This window comes from Monosiga brevicollis, genomic scaffold, assembly GCF_000002865.3.
Source record: "Monosiga brevicollis MX1 MONBRscaffold_24 genomic scaffold, whole genome shotgun sequence".
NCBI classification, from domain to species: Eukaryota; class Choanoflagellata; order Craspedida; family Salpingoecidae; genus Monosiga; species Monosiga brevicollis.
Window position 1 is genome coordinate 259,714 of NW_001865061.1, and position 18,402 is coordinate 278,115.

At 57.0% G+C, this 18,402-nt stretch overlaps 6 protein-coding genes across 6 annotated transcripts; 2 read left to right on the forward strand and 4 right to left on the reverse strand.

The window, feature by feature from the left end:
• Positions 1-139: 139 nt before the first annotated feature.
• On the reverse strand, positions 140-3,401 carry MONBRDRAFT_28164 (uncharacterized protein; the record flags this gene model as incomplete). The annotated part of the gene is made up of 11 exons (XM_001748628.1): positions 140-285; positions 387-785; positions 914-1,025; positions 1,115-1,347; positions 1,459-1,761; positions 1,880-2,002; positions 2,112-2,364; positions 2,518-2,600; positions 2,697-2,808; positions 2,921-3,101; positions 3,202-3,401. 11 exons carry the CDS (start codon positions 3,399-3,401, stop codon positions 140-142), a joined length of 2,145 nt encoding a protein of 714 aa, XP_001748680.1.
• Positions 3,402-3,711: 310 nt separating this feature from the next.
• On the reverse strand, positions 3,712-5,484 carry MONBRDRAFT_28165 (uncharacterized protein; the record flags this gene model as incomplete). The annotated part of the gene is made up of 8 exons (XM_001748629.1): positions 3,712-3,794; positions 3,875-3,963; positions 4,069-4,299; positions 4,393-4,462; positions 4,542-4,596; positions 4,700-5,098; positions 5,195-5,219; positions 5,339-5,484. The coding sequence occupies 8 exons, from the start codon at positions 5,482-5,484 to the stop codon at positions 3,712-3,714; spliced, it is 1,098 nt and encodes a 365-aa protein (XP_001748681.1).
• A 1,363-nt stretch (positions 5,485-6,847) lies between these two features.
• Positions 6,848-10,766, forward strand: MONBRDRAFT_10838 (uncharacterized protein; the record flags this gene model as incomplete). Its single annotated transcript, XM_001748559.1, has 2 exons — positions 6,848-6,916; positions 7,032-10,766. The coding sequence occupies 2 exons, from the start codon at positions 6,848-6,850 to the stop codon at positions 10,764-10,766; spliced, it is 3,804 nt and encodes a 1,267-aa protein (XP_001748611.1).
• A 1,046-nt stretch (positions 10,767-11,812) lies between these two features.
• MONBRDRAFT_10839 (uncharacterized protein) lies at positions 11,813-13,314 on the forward strand (the record flags this gene model as incomplete). The annotated part of the gene is made up of 4 exons (XM_001748560.1): positions 11,813-11,912; positions 12,088-12,313; positions 12,445-12,625; positions 12,736-13,314. The coding sequence occupies 4 exons, from the start codon at positions 11,813-11,815 to the stop codon at positions 13,312-13,314; spliced, it is 1,086 nt and encodes a 361-aa protein (XP_001748612.1).
• Positions 13,315-13,584: 270 nt separating this feature from the next.
• MONBRDRAFT_10840 (uncharacterized protein) lies at positions 13,585-14,850 on the reverse strand (the record flags this gene model as incomplete). The annotated part of the gene is made up of 1 exon (XM_001748630.1): positions 13,585-14,850. The coding sequence occupies one exon, from the start codon at positions 14,848-14,850 to the stop codon at positions 13,585-13,587; it is 1,266 nt and encodes a 421-aa protein (XP_001748682.1).
• A 567-nt stretch (positions 14,851-15,417) lies between these two features.
• Positions 15,418-17,925, reverse strand: MONBRDRAFT_10841 (uncharacterized protein; the record flags this gene model as incomplete). Its single annotated transcript, XM_001748631.1, has 1 exon — positions 15,418-17,925. One exon carries the CDS (start codon positions 17,923-17,925, stop codon positions 15,418-15,420), a length of 2,508 nt encoding a protein of 835 aa, XP_001748683.1.
• Positions 17,926-18,402: the final 477 nt, after the last annotated feature.

Consider the following 18,402-nt stretch of genomic DNA (forward strand, 5'->3'; position numbering starts at 1 on the left):
ATGACGTGCTTGACCCATCCCTCCAGGCTGGAAGACGACAAGTCTTGGTGATACAGAGCATCAATTATAGACGACAAATTTATCTGGCTGTGACCCAAGGGTCACGGCAAAGTAGTGAACAAACATGCAGATGCGCGTTTTAAGCCTGGGCAATGTGCAAATCCTGCATCATGTCTCCCGTGCTGAGCTTGAGGTGCTTCTCGTTGGCCAAATGCAGCAAGCACACAAACATGATGGGCACCGACAGGTTGGAAGCGGTCTTGGAGGGTAACGTCTGGGGAACGTCTGTCATGATTGAGCAACCAGTCATCAGGCAAATGCAAAGTGAGCTCGGACCTACGGGACGCAACTACAAAAAGGCACACACCACAAGGCACACAACGCACCAGAAACAAGCTCCGAAAGTGCATGGTGACGGCTGAGGTCGGTGAGCGGGGCGCCAGTGGCCACGGGCGTTTCCAATGGCGTTGGCGTCTCCGTTCCATCCGTCAGTTGGGTCCAGATGGAACGTTTCAACGCCTTGACGTTGACGCGCTTGGCTTGCTTGGCGTAATCGATGGCAATCTTGCCCACCTTGTTGGGCTGGTCAATCAGTGTGAGGCCATTGGTGCCCATCATGCGCGTCTGGTTCAACGGCATCATGGTGTCATCCAACAACGTGTTCTCGCCAAACGCAAACGGCTCAGCATCCCCTGCCGGTGCAAAGTCGCCAAGATCCACGTCGTCATCGTCATCGTCGTCGGCCACGCCACCCAAGCCGGCATTGACAAGGTCGCCTCCGTCAACTGACACAGGCGGCGGGCGCAGCAAGTTAGTAAAAGGCACGAAATTGACAGGTGGAGGTGGAAGCATGGAGGTCAGCGGCCAGCCCTTTGGGCCCAGCGTCGTATTGACTCTGCCGAACAAATCTTACCTCCAGCGCCGCAGAAGTTGTTCATGTCATTGGGGTTGTTGTAGTCGTACCAATTGTCCCCACCGGCTGCGTCGGCCAAACAAGCGGCACTGGCAGCCGCCACGGGTTTGACCTGTGTTTCAATCACGCCCAAGCCTGAGTCACTGTGCACGCGGGCGTTGACGGTCAATCCGGCCAAGGTTCAGAGCAATCGTCACTCACCAGGGTGTTGGGCTTGCCAAACAAGCGCTGGAAAAAGTCGAGTTTAAAGTGCTTGTCCTCGGGTAGCAACAGCTCGTCCTCGGTCTTTTTCTTCAGCGTCGTTGCCGACAACATGGTCGACGCCTTGCCCTTTGCAAAGGCAGTCTTCCAATTGGGCTCCTCCTCGGTAAAGTCAATGTAGAAGCGCTCCTTCTTTTTGGTAGCTTTGGGCTTGGCGCCCTTGATGGCGCCAGCTGCAAGTCAAACATGAACCAGCGCAGACCGCGAGAGCACAGTGCAGTGAGCCAACAAAAGATTGATAAAAACGGAGGATGATGCGGTCACACGTTGGGGCGGCAGCTAACCAGCGACACGTGGGCGCCAATGTGAAGGGCCTGCCCAGTTCTTGAGCTGCTCCTCGGAAAAGTAAGAGTAGTCGTTGTTAATGTCGAGTGACAGCTTGAGGGCACGGGCCATGCCTCCATGGGGCTGGGGGGAGTCGGCACTGACAGCCAAACCATCCTCGTCGTAGGCGCCGAGTTGTTGTTCATACTGATCAAACTCAACGTCATCGTCCGAGTCCAGGTTGCCAAAGCCGCCCTCAACATCCATGTTCAGACTGAGGTCTGCCACGGCAGGGCCTGCACGCGCCTGGGCTTGTACCAAAGCTGTCGAAACAAACAGCACCCAAAGACGGGAGACAGTGCAGAGGATGAGTTACATACCCGGATGCCAGAGGATTGTGCGGCGTCATCGGGAGAGCGCCTGTCATGCGGTCAAGCGTACCGGAGGTTGACACATTGCTGGTGTCTAGGTCATCGGACGGCTCCCATCCAACAAAGTTGAAGCCACCCAAGCTCGGGCAAATGGCCTTGCCTTCCAGATTGGCCAGCATTTCCTCCGAGGCCACTGTATGATGACAAGCAGAGAGGCAAGCACGGCGGTAAGAGGTGCTCAAGGTTTGGAGGCAGCGCTGGCAAATAAGCAACGTATTTGTCTGTTTGATTTCCCTACGTACACAGGAGCTCGTCCACGGCGGCTTCAGTCGCTGCCACTACGGGGTCGGTGGCCTCTGGCTGAGCCGTATCATGAGAGTCAAACAGGAGGGCGCCATCGTCGCGCGTGTTGAGGTGATTGAGCAAAAGGCCACGGGCACCGCCTTCATCAAAAGCGGCCGACATGTGCTTGAAAAGCGGGTCTACATCAAAGGCCAGGTCAAACTTCTTGACGTTGAGGACCTGGGGGTTTTTCTCGAGCGTGTTGGTGGCCCGCTATGCCATGCGACAGGACGAGTGGGAGGAGGGAGAAAGATGAGTTGGGATCCAGACAAGCAGGCATTGGATGAGCCTGCTTCATCGGCGGGGACGAGGAAAACCAAACCAACAAAACAGCAACTTTGTGGTATGGACGACTTTTCCGCCTACCTTCTTGCGGCGCTTTTTGGCGTTTTCGCCCTCCTCGCCACCTTGGCCATCCTCGAGGTCGGCATCCTCCTCGTCATCGTCACCTGTGATTGTTTGATTGTTGGTGCCCACCACGGCGTGAGCCAACGCCAAAATCCGACAAGTCAAGCGGGTACCTGCATGTGCGAGTGGGCACGCACCGCGAGTCTCGCCGCGAGCAATACCACCGAGAACCTTGTAGGCCTCACTGTGGATGGAGTCGATACGGTAAGAGTAAATCTTGACACTAGCGTCCAGGGTGCAGCTAGCAATCTGTCCGTGGCCATCAGCGTGAATGAGCTCGTACAGGGTCGAATCAGCGCTGAACCGTGCAACAGAGATGCGTGGTCAGCAAGGCGTGTGGCTGTCGGGACATGTTTGGTACCTGAAAGTTGGTCATCTCGCCGTGGCGCGTCTGCATCACATCATTCATGTAGTCAATCAGAGGCAACTGCCAAGTGTTTTTCTGGTTGACTTTGTTTTCAGTGCACAGCTTGATGCAGTTGGCGTAGATGTCTGTGATGTCCGAGGGCACGTTCTCATCACTGCGGTTTCCAGGTGCTTTGCTAGGAGGTGGCCCAGAGAAGCGTGAGACTGGGGTGACGGGTGTGGTCGGGGCGACTGAGGGGAAAGGAGTTGAACGAAGCTGGGGCATGGGTGGGTCACCTGGACGACTTTGAGGAGACGACGCGCGGGGAGCGATATGGGCTGGCCAAGAACTGCTTCTCGGCCAGATCCCGAGCCACGGAGCGACGACGCGCCTCCTTTTCGAGCTTGTCGTTGTTGGGCCGAAAACCCTTGCCCGGGCTAAAGGGTGACACTGGCGTGCCCAGCCGCCGCTGTGCGCTACTCTTTCGCAGCGACATGACTTGTTGGTGTAGCTCTCCAAGACCCTTGAGGCCGACCCCAGATCAATCACAAGACAAAGAGAACGGAGGAAAAAAAAAAAAAAATGCCGCCGTGTGTGTGTGAAGAGATCTCAGCTCTGGAAAATAGCTGATTTTGAATTTTGGCGGGCAATCTATTTATAGAGCCATGATTGTAGTAATTGTCAGATGATATTTAAATTGAGGAGAAGATGCAGTTGTAGTTACAGAAAATGAAGATATGTTAACTTAGTAAGAGATAAAAGAATGCCGTGGTGATGGGGAACGTGCAGACGCATTTGGACGCATATTAGGCCAGGGATGTGGTCGGGTCCTGTAGCTGGCGGGACGGGCGGGCTGGCGATGGAAGGTCGGCCGGAGACGGGCGGTTCTCTGTGCAAAACAAAAGATGAGAATGGGCAGTGGTCATGGGAAGGGGCTATGACTATGGGGTCGCGCGAGCTGTTGCTTACCGAGGATGGGACGAGCCACGATGGCTTGGGTGAGAATGGCGAGAAGGGCCACGCCCGCAAAGGCATAGGTAATGTCGGTAATCTCGAATCTGCAAAAGGGGTTCCGATGCGAGTGGAGCCGTCAAAAATTGAGGAAAGGGCCGAGCAGTCCGAGCGCTGGACTGAACTGGACTGGACACGCAGTCGGAGCCTACTTGGTGTCAGCCAACAATAAGGGCTTTCTTGGGTCGGTGCGCTTGACGCGGTTGACCACAAAATTCCAGGACAAGGTGCACAAGAGGGCAATGATGGCGATCAGGGCGCAGAGCAAAAAGCGGACCCAGTTGATGACTCGCGCGCAGCGATCGTCATTGAACAGGGTCACGGCGTGCAGCAAAGCCAGGGCAAGCAACACGTGCAGGGCCGCAATCCAATTCAAGCCCGAGCTAAAAGTAGGCGGGCGCCGGCATCAAATAAGCAGGCGCCGTTACTGCCGTTGAGCGCAATGCCTAAATCCATCAACCTGTCAGTGCACGTACTCGCGGAGGACGTCTTCGAGGGGCACGTCAAACTCGATTTGTTCAAGAAACAACAAGCCACCTGCCACGCCTGCTCGAGACAAAGCGTGAGAGCATCCACGCCGGATCCGTCACACCCTGGGTCCAACGGCCATGGGATTCCCGTGTACCTAGCAAAACACCCAACGCTGACGAAGTCCACTGTTCCGTTCGGCCAACCAGAGACTGCCAGCAAGGCAGATTAAAATGCGGGGCGCATTGCGAGGCAAGGCGTGAGTGCTCGGTCGATGTGGAGTACCGAGCTGCTCCGGCATGGGCGAAAGCCAACCTCGCGGAAGAGCCGTTGACCGGGATGAAGTTGATGTGAGGTTGGATGGTGGGCAGTTGGCTGTGTGGGGGCAGTCATGGCCTCAGCAGAAACTGTCTGAAAGCCCGAACGACCTGCGTGGTGGCTTTGGCGTGAGGCAAAGAAAGGCGTGCGGTATGGGGGGGGGGGGCACAACACAAAGTAGTTTTGCAGCGAGGGCACAGAAGCCTGACCTTCGACGACGTGCTGAATGCGATGCTGAGCTGCTTGCCATGGACCCTCTTGGGCGCGCAGGGTGCTGGGACGATCCGACCAGGCGAGGCTGGTTGCGCCCCGGCCATCGACAGGTGTCTCCAGCATGTCTTCCTCTTGCAGGGTTCGAGCTTCCGGCCATTCTCGAGAGTCGGAAACGGGTGCCACCTATAACAAGCGTCAGGTGCAGCCCGACCAAATGAAAGGTCGGTAATCTTTGGGTACATCATTCTGGCTCTTTAAAGAATGAGATGCGTGGCGTACCCGGTTGGTGTGACGGCGCTTGGTTCTGCAGATCAGAGGCAAGGCAATCACGCGGCGTGAGGCCCAAGATGGCGCTGGCTCTGGGATTAATGATGCAAATTCGCCACATGCACACGCACACGCACGGAAACAAAGCATCCTTACTTGTGCCGCCGCCCAGGCTTGCTGTCTTGTTCCGATGTGAGCGCTGGTTCATCGGCCGTGGTGGGCGCTGCATCAGAGCCGCTGGGCCGAAGGGTGTCGAGTTGGAGCGGCGGCAATTGTCCTAGCTGGGTGGTGTGATTGGCCATGCGGACCGAGAGAGCCCGCTGGGCGGCCGCCGAGCGGCGGCGTGAGCTTCGCATGCTCACGAGTCGCGAGGCGCTTGGACCCTCCTCGTCTTGGCCATGCTGATGGGGGCGCTCCCTTCGCGTGTGCACACGCTCAAGCACGGGACCATGGCTCGCATTTGCTTCGCCCTCGCTGTCCACACGCCTTTGGCTTGTCGCCGATGGCCGAGTTGGCGGGCTCTGCCCGGGCCCCTCCATCCTCGAATCAAGTTGCGCAGAGTCGCAGGGAGAAAAGGCTTTTCATTTGCGGTCAGGTAGGCGTGGTAATTGCAAAGGAAAAAGCTCTCGAGGGCAAACGTCGTCGTAATCACAGGAAGAGCAAGATGCAAGAAGAGAAAGGAGGAGAGAAGAAGGGTCTCCGCAGGCAGCCAGAGCAGCCGCAGGCAGGAGGATCAGCAGGAGTAGCAGGAGGATCGGCAGGATGAGCACCGACGAGGGGCGGGAGATGAAAATTTTAATTAATTTCGCCGACACAACAAAAAATCAGCAGCGCCATGTTGCCATCTGCAGAAAGCTCATAATTAGCCGTACAAACTATAACAACGATCTTATTTGAGTCTACATTAAGTGTCAAATTATCTTATAAAACCATTGCTACAGCCGAGCCCTCTCGGATGTAGTCAACTTTACAGGAGGTGATTTAACTTTAGACCTTGCATGCGTGCAGTATGCATCGCGTTTGATGCGTGCATGTACGCAGAATCGAAGCCGGCATGCACCGCCTTGTCCGTTGAAACAACAGCACCCGAGGTCGTGGGCGTCAAGCATCTGCACGCAGTGGCTAGCGATGGTCTGCTTCCACGGGCATGGCCCCATCACAACCGTTGTGATAGGCCATTTGGTGCAATAAAGCTCAGTTTGATGATGCATGCATGGTCCTTCTCGCCTACGGTTGGGGCCTCGTTCCACTATTGTTGTTCCGAAAACGTCGGCAGCAGCATGAACCATCAGGCTGCTATTGGGAGGGTGGCACGTTTGGTTTGGTGAAAAAAAGACGTCCACCCGCATGTGGTGGCAAAGAACCGCAACACAAGTCTGTGAACATCATTTTCCCTTTCCCCCCGTGTGAACCAGTCGAGAGCTCGACTCGCGCCTCTCGAATTGGTGTCAGTCAGGCCGTCGCGGTGAGCCCAATGCTCCTCGTGCTTGTGCCTCGTCAAGTCGCCAAGCCGCCCCCCCCTCCCGAGTGCCCGTTGATCCTCATCGTTGATTGTGCCGTTTACCCACCCTCCTCCTCAAACAACAAGACTTTGTGTGTTCCTCGAGTCGCGAAGAATTTCAAGCACGCTTGGGATTCGTGTCTTTTTATCCAGATACCATCACCATGGCCAACCTGGCACACAGCGCTTGGACGCTGGGCTTGTTTATCTTGGGTCTGGTGCTTGCTTGTTCGGTACGGCCACACCCTGCGCTGCGCCGGCCCTTCACCCTGCTTCTTGATCATCATCGCCCCCAGCCTCACTTCAATCGTTCCTCCGGTTGATGCCACTTCCCATGCTGGATGATAGGCGGTGGAAGGGCCACAGGCCATCACCATCAACGATGCCAATTTCGATAGCGTGAATCTCGGCGAGGGCGAGGGTCAATCCAGCGCTGTCGCTCAGCTGGACTGGACCACCTCTGGCACCGCTCTGGAAGTGCTCAATCCCGAGTCGCCGAGCTTTTTTGGCCCCAACTCAGCGCACTCGGGCAACAATTATGCCTACTTTGCCGCCTCTGAATCAAACGTTGCTTCCCAGGTCCTGGCAACCACTTTTGCCGCCAACATGGAGTACAACCTCACCATTCAGCTCGGCATGTCCTCGGTCTTCACGTCGGGTGATCTTGGGACCTTTTCGCTCCAACTGCGTGCTGGCTCCAGCTCTGGTGCTGTAGTGGCCACAACCACCGTCGATAACAGCCAGATTCCCAGCAACAGCTTTGCCTCCTTTATGCTCACCCACAATACCGACGACGTGTCGACGGAGATTGGTGACGACATCGTTGTGGCCTTGGTCATTGACAGCAGCGGCTTTTCGCCCGCCTTTGACTCGCTAACACTCATGGCGGCTTCCAACCTTGGACCCACAACCACCTCCACCACCTCGACCACCACCACTTCAACAACAACCACTTCAACGACCACCACCTCGACGACTACCTCCTCGACCACGTCTACTTCTACCACCACAACATCAACGACCACCACTTCGACGACCACCTCTTCGACCACGACCACGACATCGACCACAACGACCTCGACCACAACCACTTCCACCACGACGACCACAACGACCACGACGTCGACCACGACGACCACCACCACGACGACCACCACCACGACGACGACCACCACGACGACAACCACCACGACGACAACCACGACGACGACAACCACCACTTCCACATCCACCACTTCCACAACCACTACTTCCACATCCACGACCACCACATCGACCACCACCACAACCACTACGGCCGAGTTTTGTGTGGGAGTCGAGGACGCCAGCTTCGAGGCTACGACCTTGGAGGGCCCAACGGCCCCGTTCTCAGGCGTTGGCACGAATTGGGACTTTGATATGCGCGGATCGCCCGCGGTCATTGGAAGCAGCTACTCCAGTGCCGTCAATGCTGCCAACCAGGATGGTACCAAGTCTTTGGGCTATCTCGATGCCACCAACTCGTCTCGTGGCGTTTGGTATGACGTTCCAGGCCAAACCTACGATGAAGGTTTCATTTATGTGCTCCGCGCCCACGTCGGCGTCTACAACGCGAGCAATCTCGAGTCCTATTTGGAGCTACAGTTTCGCAACCAAAACAACAACCCCATCATATCTCGCCTTCCACTGGGGCTGAGTGATACGAGCTTTGAGCCCGTGGAGCTGACGCTCCCGATGCCGACCGGCGACAAGCACCTGGGCCAACCTGTTCGCATCGCCTTTTCCTATCTCCTGCCGGGTTTGACCCCGCAAATTGACCGTGTGCAGGTTTGCCGTATCCATGCGCCCGAGCTCATCGTGACCACCACCACCACCACCACCACCACAAGCACCACCACCACAAGCACCACCACCACAAGCACCACTACTACATCAACGACCACAACCACAACATCGACCACGACCACGTCGACGACATCGACGACCACAACATCCACCACCACCACCACCACCACCACGACATCGATTCGCTTCGGCTCCTTGAACAACGGTGGGTTTGAGAGTCCGGTGGCAGAGTCCAGTGGCATCACTTGTGAGACGCCGGACGCGTGGCAAACCGACGCCAATGGCGGCTTGTCCTCGTTTCCAATTGTGCGTCAGGTGGGCGCTGGCCAATACCCCACTCCGGTCGATGGGAGCCAAATGATCTTTATCGACAATGTGGCCACTTCTGAGAATGGCTTGTGGCAAGACTTGCCTGAGCTGTATACCCCTGGTCAAACGTACCGCTTCAGCATCTACTTGGGGCGCAGCGGCCTCGATTACACCGTCGTCTCGCTCGAGTTTCGAGACGCCTCCAATACGGTACTGGAGTCGACGACGGAACTAACGCTGGCGTTGACGATGGGCACCTTTACTCAGCGGTCAGTGGAATACACCCCAGAGTATGGCGCGAGTGAAGTGGGCTCGCCCATCCGCATTGGTCTGCGCTTCTCGGGTCTCAAGGGCACGGGCGCCCTGCTTGATGGGGCCGAGGTGCAGTTTGTTGGGCGCCAGGAGCTGACCACCTCAACTACCTCGACCACAACGACAACCACTTCCACCACTTCCACCACAACCACCTCAACCACGACGACCACTACAACCACCTCCACGACGTCCACGACAACCACTACAACCACCTCCACGACGACGACCACCACCACTTCGACGACCACCACTTCGACGACCACCACGACATCAACCACGACGACATCAACCACGACGACATCAACCACGACGACGACCACAACTTCGACGACGACCACCACTTCCACCACGACAACGTCCACGACCTCTACCTCCACCACTTCTACGTTTGTTCCGACCATGTTCTTGGAAATTGGTGATCTGGAGTATCGCGTGATTGATGATGAGGAGTTGTCATGGTATGAGGCCAACGCGCGGTGCGAGGCTAGCTTCAACGGGAGTCTGGCCATCTTCCACACGCAAGCCCAGTACGACGGGCTCAACGCTTTGGCCGATCTTGTGTCCAACCGCAAAGGTTTGTGGATTGGGTATGCATACAGCTTTCTGGCCATGGGGCCGGTTGATGTGGAGGGAGCAAGTTTGGCCAGTGGCGTGTCCTTTGATTATGAGGGTTCGGCCGTGGGTGGCACAGATTGCCTGCAGCTGCGGCGTGACGAAGACGCCGTGCAATACCGGCGGTGCGACAAGACGCGAGCCTACATTTGCTCACGCCCATCTGACCCTCATGTCTTTGTGTCCACCTCGTCGCCGTCAACATCGTCATCGTCATCGTCATCGTCATCGTCATCGTCATCGTCATCGTCATCGTCATCGTCGTCTTCATCGTCGTCTTCAACGACTTCATCCTCTTCAACGACTTTATCCTCTTTGGGCTCGACCAGCGCATCTTCGTCTGTGATGGATAGCACCACTGGTGCTTTGTCCTCATCGTCTACCAGCCTGCCAGGAACCTCAACGGGTGGTTTGATCTCCACCACCACCACCACCGTGTCCAGTTCGACTGCGTCCCCGTCTTCGACTACGTCAGCCAGTACGACGACCCTTCCGGTGGGGACATGTGGACCACCAAATGCGTTTGCGGGCAAGCAGTACTTTTTTTCGCCATCGTCAGATCGCCGCCGCTTTAACAACGCGCGTGAGGCCTGCTTGGCTCTGGCACCCGTCGGGCAGTGGACGGTGGCCAGCCTGTTGTCGTCAGCCGAGTTTGAGTTTGTGGCCAACTACTCGTTTCACACTTCGAGCAATGCAGATTTTTTCGTGGGCGGTTACCACACGGGCGCGGGCGTCGTGCACTGGTATGATGATAGCGTCTTCACCAACTGGAATGCACCGGGCATCTTGCCGTGGAACAATGGCGTTGTACCCAGTAGCACCGGCTGCCTGGCGCTCAACGTGCGCGACAAGTTTGACAATCAAATTGCCGAACTGCAGCCCATCAGCTGCAGAAACTGGCGGTATGTGTCTTGTCTCCTCTCTCCCCTGGCGATGTGTTGTCACAATGAATGCAATCTCTCACTAGACGTGTTTTGTTCTCGCTGTTGCCTGGCGGTGCAGGTCTTACATTTGCAAGCGTGATTATACCCCCAGCTGTTAGGGCGTCGGAGGGGGAGTTCTCTTCCTTTCAGCACCTTGCGTGTCTTAAATAACATGTCCAAGACCGTTGGGGTCATGTGTCTCGTAGTATTTGCGCGCGCTCTGCGCCGCGCACCTCTTGGCGAGGGCAATCGACTTTTTCCATCAACACCAGCTGCAAGGTTGCTTGTTTCGAGTAGCTTGGCCACACCTACTCCTTTGGCGCGCAGAGTTTGAGTCTTTTTACAAACGAGAGAGCGTGAGCGAGCGAGGCGAGAAAGTCGAGAGCCTGTACGAGTAGCAAGGTGACGAGCATTGATAAGCACCGCGAACTTGAAGAGTAGAGAGCGTAGAGAGTAAGGCAGAGGGCGGATGGCGTAGAGGGAGAGTGGAGCGTCGAGCGTCGAGCGGCGTCGAGCGTCGTAGAGCGTCGTAGAGGGAGTAGAGGGTGTAGTAGAGCGTCGTAGAGGGTGTGGAGGGTAGAGTGTGGAGGAATTCAAGAGAGAGTCGAGAGAGTCGAGAGAGTCGAGAAAGTAGAGAGAGTAGGGAGAGTTGGGAGAGAGTAGGGAGAGTAGGGAGAGAGTAGAGAGAGTAGAGCGAGTAGAGAGAGTCGAGAGAGTCATAGAGAGAGTAGAGATAGTCAAGAGAGAGTAGAGAGAGCAGAGAGAGTCAAAAGCGTCATAGAGAGAGTAGGGAGAGGGACTCACATCAAAAAGAAAAACAAGAAAAACAAGAAAAAAATTGGAGAGAAGACTTGATTCTTTTTAATTTTACATTCAAAGCTTGGTCATTCCTCTTTTGTAGCTTTGTTTTTGGCTTAGGTCTTTTGCACGCCAGCTTCCTCTCTCTGATTTAAAAAAAAAAAACATTTTTCTCTCTCTTTCTCTCTCTCTCTCTCTCTCTCTCTCTTTCGCGCGCGCGCGCGGGACTCGTGGCGGTGTGCAGGTGCAGGTGCTCGTTGGCTGGCTGATCGGCTGGCTCGTGTTGGCTGCCAAGTGGATTGACGACGTGGAAGGGGTGGATCTGATCCGGACGGTGGCACCGGCAACATGGGCAAGCTTTGGACGGCACTGAACGTGCTGCTGTTCTTCCGCGTCTTCTTTCCCGGTGTGGACACGGGCGCCGTCATCTGCGGCATGCTCGCTCTTTGTACGTGCCCTGGTTTTGGCAGGCTCTGATGCCACTGGATCCAAAGGCTTGGATCACAGCCACCTCTGATTGGTGCCGTGAACGCTGCGGCGGCTGTGGCCAATGTCATTCTTGTTGTTGCTATTGGTGGCTCGCTTACGCTGCTTTTTTGGGCCGACTCCCTCCGCGCTGGTAGACATGGGCGTGATTGTGTGGATGCGACCGCCATCGCCGTCCAACTTTTGGCTCACCGCCATTGCTCTGGCGCTCCTGGTGGGCGATGGCGTTCGCGCTTACCTCTCCGACTCGTTTAGCTGGTTCCGCTTTTACCTGCTCTTTGGCGTCCTTTTGGTTGCCTTCCGTCTGGACTCGCGCTTCCGCTGGGATTCAAAGATGGCCACCCGCCGCAAACTCATGATCAGGTATCACGGCGCTGGTCTTCTAAGCAGGCGCAGCCCAACACCGCCATTAACACCCTCCCCAGCCACATCATGACCTTGATCAGCCCTTGTTTTCTCCTCTGACTCCTTGCATGTCATGCTTGTGGCGACAGTACCTGGGGTACATCCTCCGAAGGCACCATCTACGGCTCGCTGATCATCAAGGCTCAGGCGCTGCTCGACTACGTGGAGCGCAAGCGCAAGGAAACTGGCAAAAAAATCACCGTCACCCACTGCTGCCTCAAGTGCTTTGGTCTGGTTCTGGCTGAACATCCCAATGTCAACGGCCGCCTGGTACGAGCCCTGATCCAGCGCACCCAACCTTATCGCTCTGCATGCTGACGACGCCTCGGCCCGCTCATGCGTGCCCCGACCCCGTCCCTCCACGACGACGTTTCATGCAGGTGTTTGGGCGCTACTACACGGCGGACACCGTGGACATTGGCTGCTTGGTCAGCATCGAGACCAAGCGCGGCCCCGATCTCGGTCTGACCAAGTTGACCCGCGCCAACGAGCGCTCCGTCACGGAGATTGCCGACGAACTGCAGCGGGCAGCAGAGAAGCTGCGCGCCGGCAAGGACCAGGACCATAACAAGCAAAAGCCGGCCTTGAGCTGGCTGCCCACCTTCTTGCTGGAGCCGGTCATTCATCTCACAGGCTGGCTGGGCAGCATTGGCGTCGCCATCCCGGCCTTGGGGGTCAAACCTTACCCCTTTGGCACCATCTATGTCACCTCCATCGGCATGTTGGGCCTCGACTCGGCCAACGTGCCCTTCTCCCCCTTTGCTCGCGTGCCCTTGCTCATGACCATCGGCAAGATTGACGACAAGCCCGCCGTTGTGGATGGCCAACTGGCCATTGAAAAGCAGCTGCCCCTGACCGTTACCGTGGATCATCGCTTTCTCGATGGCAGCGAGGGCTCGCGCATGTTGGCCAAGATTCGCGAAATCCTGGAGCACCCCGAACAGTATTTTGACGAGTAATTGAGGTGATGGCCATGCAATTATGCCCGCCACTGCGTGTGAAGGCACCTGTCGAACACACCGTCCGCCCAGCGGCTGATTGGCCCTCGTTTTATCTTTTCAACCCCTCTCAAAAGGCAAAGACAAGGGAACAAAATGCTTTTGCTTTGGATGCCACCGCTGCTCAGCAACGGCGCCACAGTACCCAAGCGCTCACAACACGATAGCATTCATATAATAATAATAATAATAATATGATCACCATAATAATAATAATTATTATTATGATCATCACGGGAAATAGGCAACGCCGACGGGCTCGGGTGAGGGTAGATTGCCAATACCTCCAAGCCAGCTCGAGTCAGCCTGGCGCTGCATGCGCCGCTCCACAGCAACTTGAGCGCTCCACGTGCTACTGATGGTACCGACAAAGTGGGCAGCGCGCCGGCAAAGCTCTTGTTCCACCAGCATGAGCTCGATGTTATCCTCAAACTGCCGGTGCTCCAAATAGGCTGCAGCCTCCCAGAGAGGAGGAGCGAGGGTCAGGTTGTGCATGCGCGCCTCTCGAGACATGGCCGTCCAAAAGGAATGCGCCTGGTTGTCCGAAGCCAAAAACAACCGGCGTGCACCCTGGTCGCGAGCGCGGGCTGCCACAAATTCCATGACTTTGGCCAGCGGGAGCCAGGCCGTGGGAGGTTCGTTGGGATTCCAGAAGCGAAAGCATATGGCGGTACCCGTTTCGCGAGGTGGCTTGGCTCGCATCGGCAGGCCCAGGTTGTTGTGGCCGTACCGACACTTCTCTTCCTCGAATCGTAGGTGCAGTGCCAAAAAGGGTTCGCCTCGCAGCTCCATGGACATGTACCGGACGGCCATCTGCTGGAGCCTGTCCACGCGATAAAACCAAGAGAAAGTTTCCTGCACGAGTTGCGCCTCTGCGGGGGCACGGCTGCGCACAAAGCGCGACACGAGCTGATTTGTAAACTTAAAACTTCCCAGGAGTAAAAGGCACCGGTGCGTCGCCAACCCCTCGGCGGCCAACACATCGGGCAGACCGGCCAAGTACACGCGATCAGGGCGATTCACGTGGCGCAGGTGCGTAGGACAGTCGTAGCCGACGCTCTGGAGTGCCAGGCACTGGGTGTTGCGATCCGACGCCTTGCGCTTGGATTCGGGCGTCAGATCCAGCACGATAATCTCGTCCAGCGGGCACGCGGCGCGAAACGCTGCGGCGGTGTGCAGCTGTACGTGACCGCGCAGTCGATCCACATCGTACACTTGCTCCAGCTCCAGATAGCGCCGGGCATTCTCATGCGTATGAATGACCCGCTGCTCGTGAAACTGATTAATCAGGAACGGACCCAGGGTCAGACTCCGCTGCAGCTGCTCCGCCACGGCCGCACATCCCACATACTCACGATGCTGATTCCCAAAGCCAGCTCCATTCACAGCACACAGTGCATGCAACTCCAAGCCATCACTCGCCCACCCCCACGTCCCCAACAGCGCCACCACCAGCAACCCCCAGCCCCAATGCCGCCCTCTCCGCTGCACCCTCATCGTCGTCATTTGAGAGAGAGAGAGAGAGAGAGAGAGAGAGAGAGAGAGAGAGAGAGAGAGAGAGAGAGAGAGAGAGAGAGAGAGAGAGAGAGAGAGAGAGAGAGAGAGAGAGAGAGAGAGAGAGAGAGAGAGAGAGAGAGAGAGAGAGAGAGAGCAGCAGAACAGAGTGAGCAGAGAGAGAGAAATCAGATCACAGATCAAAGAAACAGCAATTACCACCGGTAAAGAGAGAAATGGGAGAAGTGAAGAGATAGAAACAGAAGGACGAGCGTATCATTCGCTTGGGTTAGTGTGGCTCATCAAGTCGAGCGTTTTATGGTCATGCGATGAAGGCCATCAATTTGGTCCGCGGAGCAGCGTGGAGATGATGGGCACAGACTGTCAAGGCAGATCGCAAGAACAGCATAAAAGATAGCATATTATATATGGAACATACACAATGCAATACAATGTCATGATGGGGGCAGCGCAACCCATGTCGGTCCGGCACGCGGGCTAAAACCGAGCGTGGACCCAACGATGGTCGGCAACTCGTCACTCATTGAGACACGCTCTGCACCACGCTTATTATGATGAGGCCGGACTGGGCATCAGGATGCTTGCAGGCCTCGACCGACGTTGAATCAATTGAACGACGTCGGCCGGAAACCAGCCCTCGCAGCCCTGTGCGTCGCGCCCGCGCCAACGTCGATCATCTGTTGTCGTGTCCAAGACGGTCACGGTGGCACCGGCATGCAGGGTCAGCTCGTCAGGGCAAGTGGCCCTGTAGTCGCGCTCCACCAAACCAGGCTTTGGAGCTGAGCGTGGAGTGCGCGAGTTTTGGTGGTCACTCCCAGTCGAGGCGCGATGACCATCGGCGAGGGTCCCGTCTGCGGGTGATGGTGGCACAGGTCGCTTGTTCTGAGGTATCTTGTTGCGACGCTGTACGGGATCCACCTCTGGTGCATGGGTGGATTGCGACAACGGCTGCCGCTGCTCAAGTTCGGGTTCAGGGCCGCTTCGGCGCTCACGGGGTTTGTGCGGGCTGGCTGCTTTCCGCGAGTTTGACTGACCATTTGACTGATGACGTACAAACAACCCAAAGACTCCGCGTCTCTTGCGGTGTGGCTTTTTGCGAATGGAAGAAGATCGTTCGGGTACCACGGGAGGAAGCACGTCGCTGGGCGCAACGGATCGGGGCGGAGGCAAAGTGGGTGGCTGGTCCGTTCGCGCTGCTGGCAAACTTGGGCACCGCTGGTTGTCGGCCGTTGAATTTGATGCCATGGCAGAGCCCGAGGCACGGTGCTCAGACGGTTGGGCCTCGTCAATGCCTCGAGGTGCAGCCGCCGTTGCAGGAGTCAGCTGGGTCGAGGACTTGCGGCGACTGGCCGAGGCTGATGACGAGCGACGTCGGCGGTACGGCTTTTGATCGCGCGGGGGCGGCGGGGCCTTGCGGTTGGGACGCGGGGCAGGGAGGGCCAGTGATTCGTAGAGGTTGGTTCCGCTGGTGCGTTTGTGATTGCTGTGCTTGATCGGTAGCTCATGATTCGAAGCACCGTGGGCGAGGGTGCTGGCGATGGCAGGTGGGGCACGGACGCTGTTGCCTTCAAGCATGGAGTGTAAGAATTGGGCCTCGTGCGGGCTGAGGCGACGGATGTAGTGGGAGGGAAATAAGCCCGAGGATTCGCGGGTTTCCCCAAAGCGGTAGCCCTCCCACCAGGGGTTCTCAAGATCCGCCTGCAGGAGGACAATCACGTCGCCTTTACAAAAGGCAAGCTCATCGGCCTCTTCAGCATCGCAGTCAAACTCTGCAATCACGCAGTGGCGACGCACGTCTGCCTGCGTCTTGAGCACGACGCCTCGCTCGTCAGTCACGGCCGGGGCCGGGGCTTGCTTGCCCTTGTGCAGCGCGTCTTGAGGGTCCACGTAGAGCAACGGTCGTTCCTGCGGCAGCGGGGCTCGGCCCCGTTTAGGTGAGCCGGGAGCTTCCATGCTCGAGGAAGGCGTGGTTTCCGTGTTCATCACGGCGGCCGGGGTCTTCACCGGAGCAGCTTGCACATTGCCTTGGGCAGCTTGACTATGGATCGAATCAGCCAGCGTATCAACAGCCGCGGCGGGAGTGCTAGCTGAAGTGGCCGGGGAGGAGCTGGCGTTTGTTAAAGGGCGGACTGTCGACGCGGCCAGAGGCTCCGGTATTGTGGGTTCCGGGTCAGTAGCAGCGGCTTGGTTTTGGTGAGTTTGAACCACGGCCGTCACCGAATTCGGTTCAGACGATTGCAGAGCCAGATCGTATAGCGAGAGGGCTTGTTGTGACAGCTGGCGCCCGGGCTGTGGCCTCTGGACTGTGTCGTCCGCCTCGACTGGCGGTGACACTGGCGCTGCAGACCCTGAATTGGCGTCGGGACTCGCTTGACTCGTGGAGGAGCGCTTTGAGGCAATGCCCGAGACGGACTTCCAGTGCATGCCTTGTGCTTCGGCTTCGTCGGCATTGAGATTGTCTGTCTCGGCAAAGAGATCGGCAGACCCTTGAGCGGATAAGGTCGAGGGTGCCGCCTGGCCGGCGTCAATCGAATTTACAATTTGGGCATTGTCCTTGCCCGCAAGCGCGTCGGGTACAACGTTAACCTCGTGGTCGTTGGTCATGCCTTCTTCCTCGTCAGAGTCGGGTTCCGTGTCCTTTGCATCTCCAGCGGCACCGCTGTGGTCGAGCACAGAAGGATCATAGGAAGTATAGTTGGAGGGCACCCAACCCAGGCAGGCACCGTATTCGGCAGAAAGGCGAGGCCGGGCTTCTTCAAGGAGCTTGACGTGCGCTGCGCGAATCACAAGGATCCAGCCGTCATCGCAGGCATGCACGAAATGGATGGGCTCGCCTCGAGTCAGGCTGAGTTCATCGTCATGCGCGGCCTCATACGAGAACAGCGCCTCAATCGGCTCTAGATGTAAGCACGCGTTGGTCATGCGGCCACTTGGTATCGGCAGGTGCAAGGCAAGTGGGGCGAGGTACGGGAGATCAAAGCAGTGCCGATGGTGCGTACCTGGTTTGGCGTGCCATCCTTCGGCTGGCGTGGCCAGTCGCGGCTCGGCATGGTTCATGGCGATGCGTTTTGCCAGGAGGCGATGTCACTGGGAAGAAGAAAAGGAAGACGCCTGGCTGCAGCCGCGTCAAGTCGTTGCCCACACCACTCAGGGTGCCTTGCCAAGCCAATGGGCTGTCGTGGAATGTCGCGTATGATCAAACGAGTCAGCACCGGCGGTCAAGATGACGGCGCCGACGACAACAACAAATGTCCACTCCGGCGGTGTCCTTGAACCAAAACTCCAACAGTTACGGGTGCGTCGGATTAATTTGGCAGCGCAGCCGCCAATACACGGAGGAAGAAATGCACCACCCGGGACACGGGATACTCCTTCTTACAGAGGCCACACCAGCTTGCCGGTGGTTTACTCAAAGTCTTGGCCCGACAATGTGTCCCTTCCTCCCTTTCCTCGCATAGCTCAACACTGGCATGCCAAGACCGACTGTCATGACAAGCGTGTGCGGCAACGAGGTACACTCTAGAGAGAGAGAGA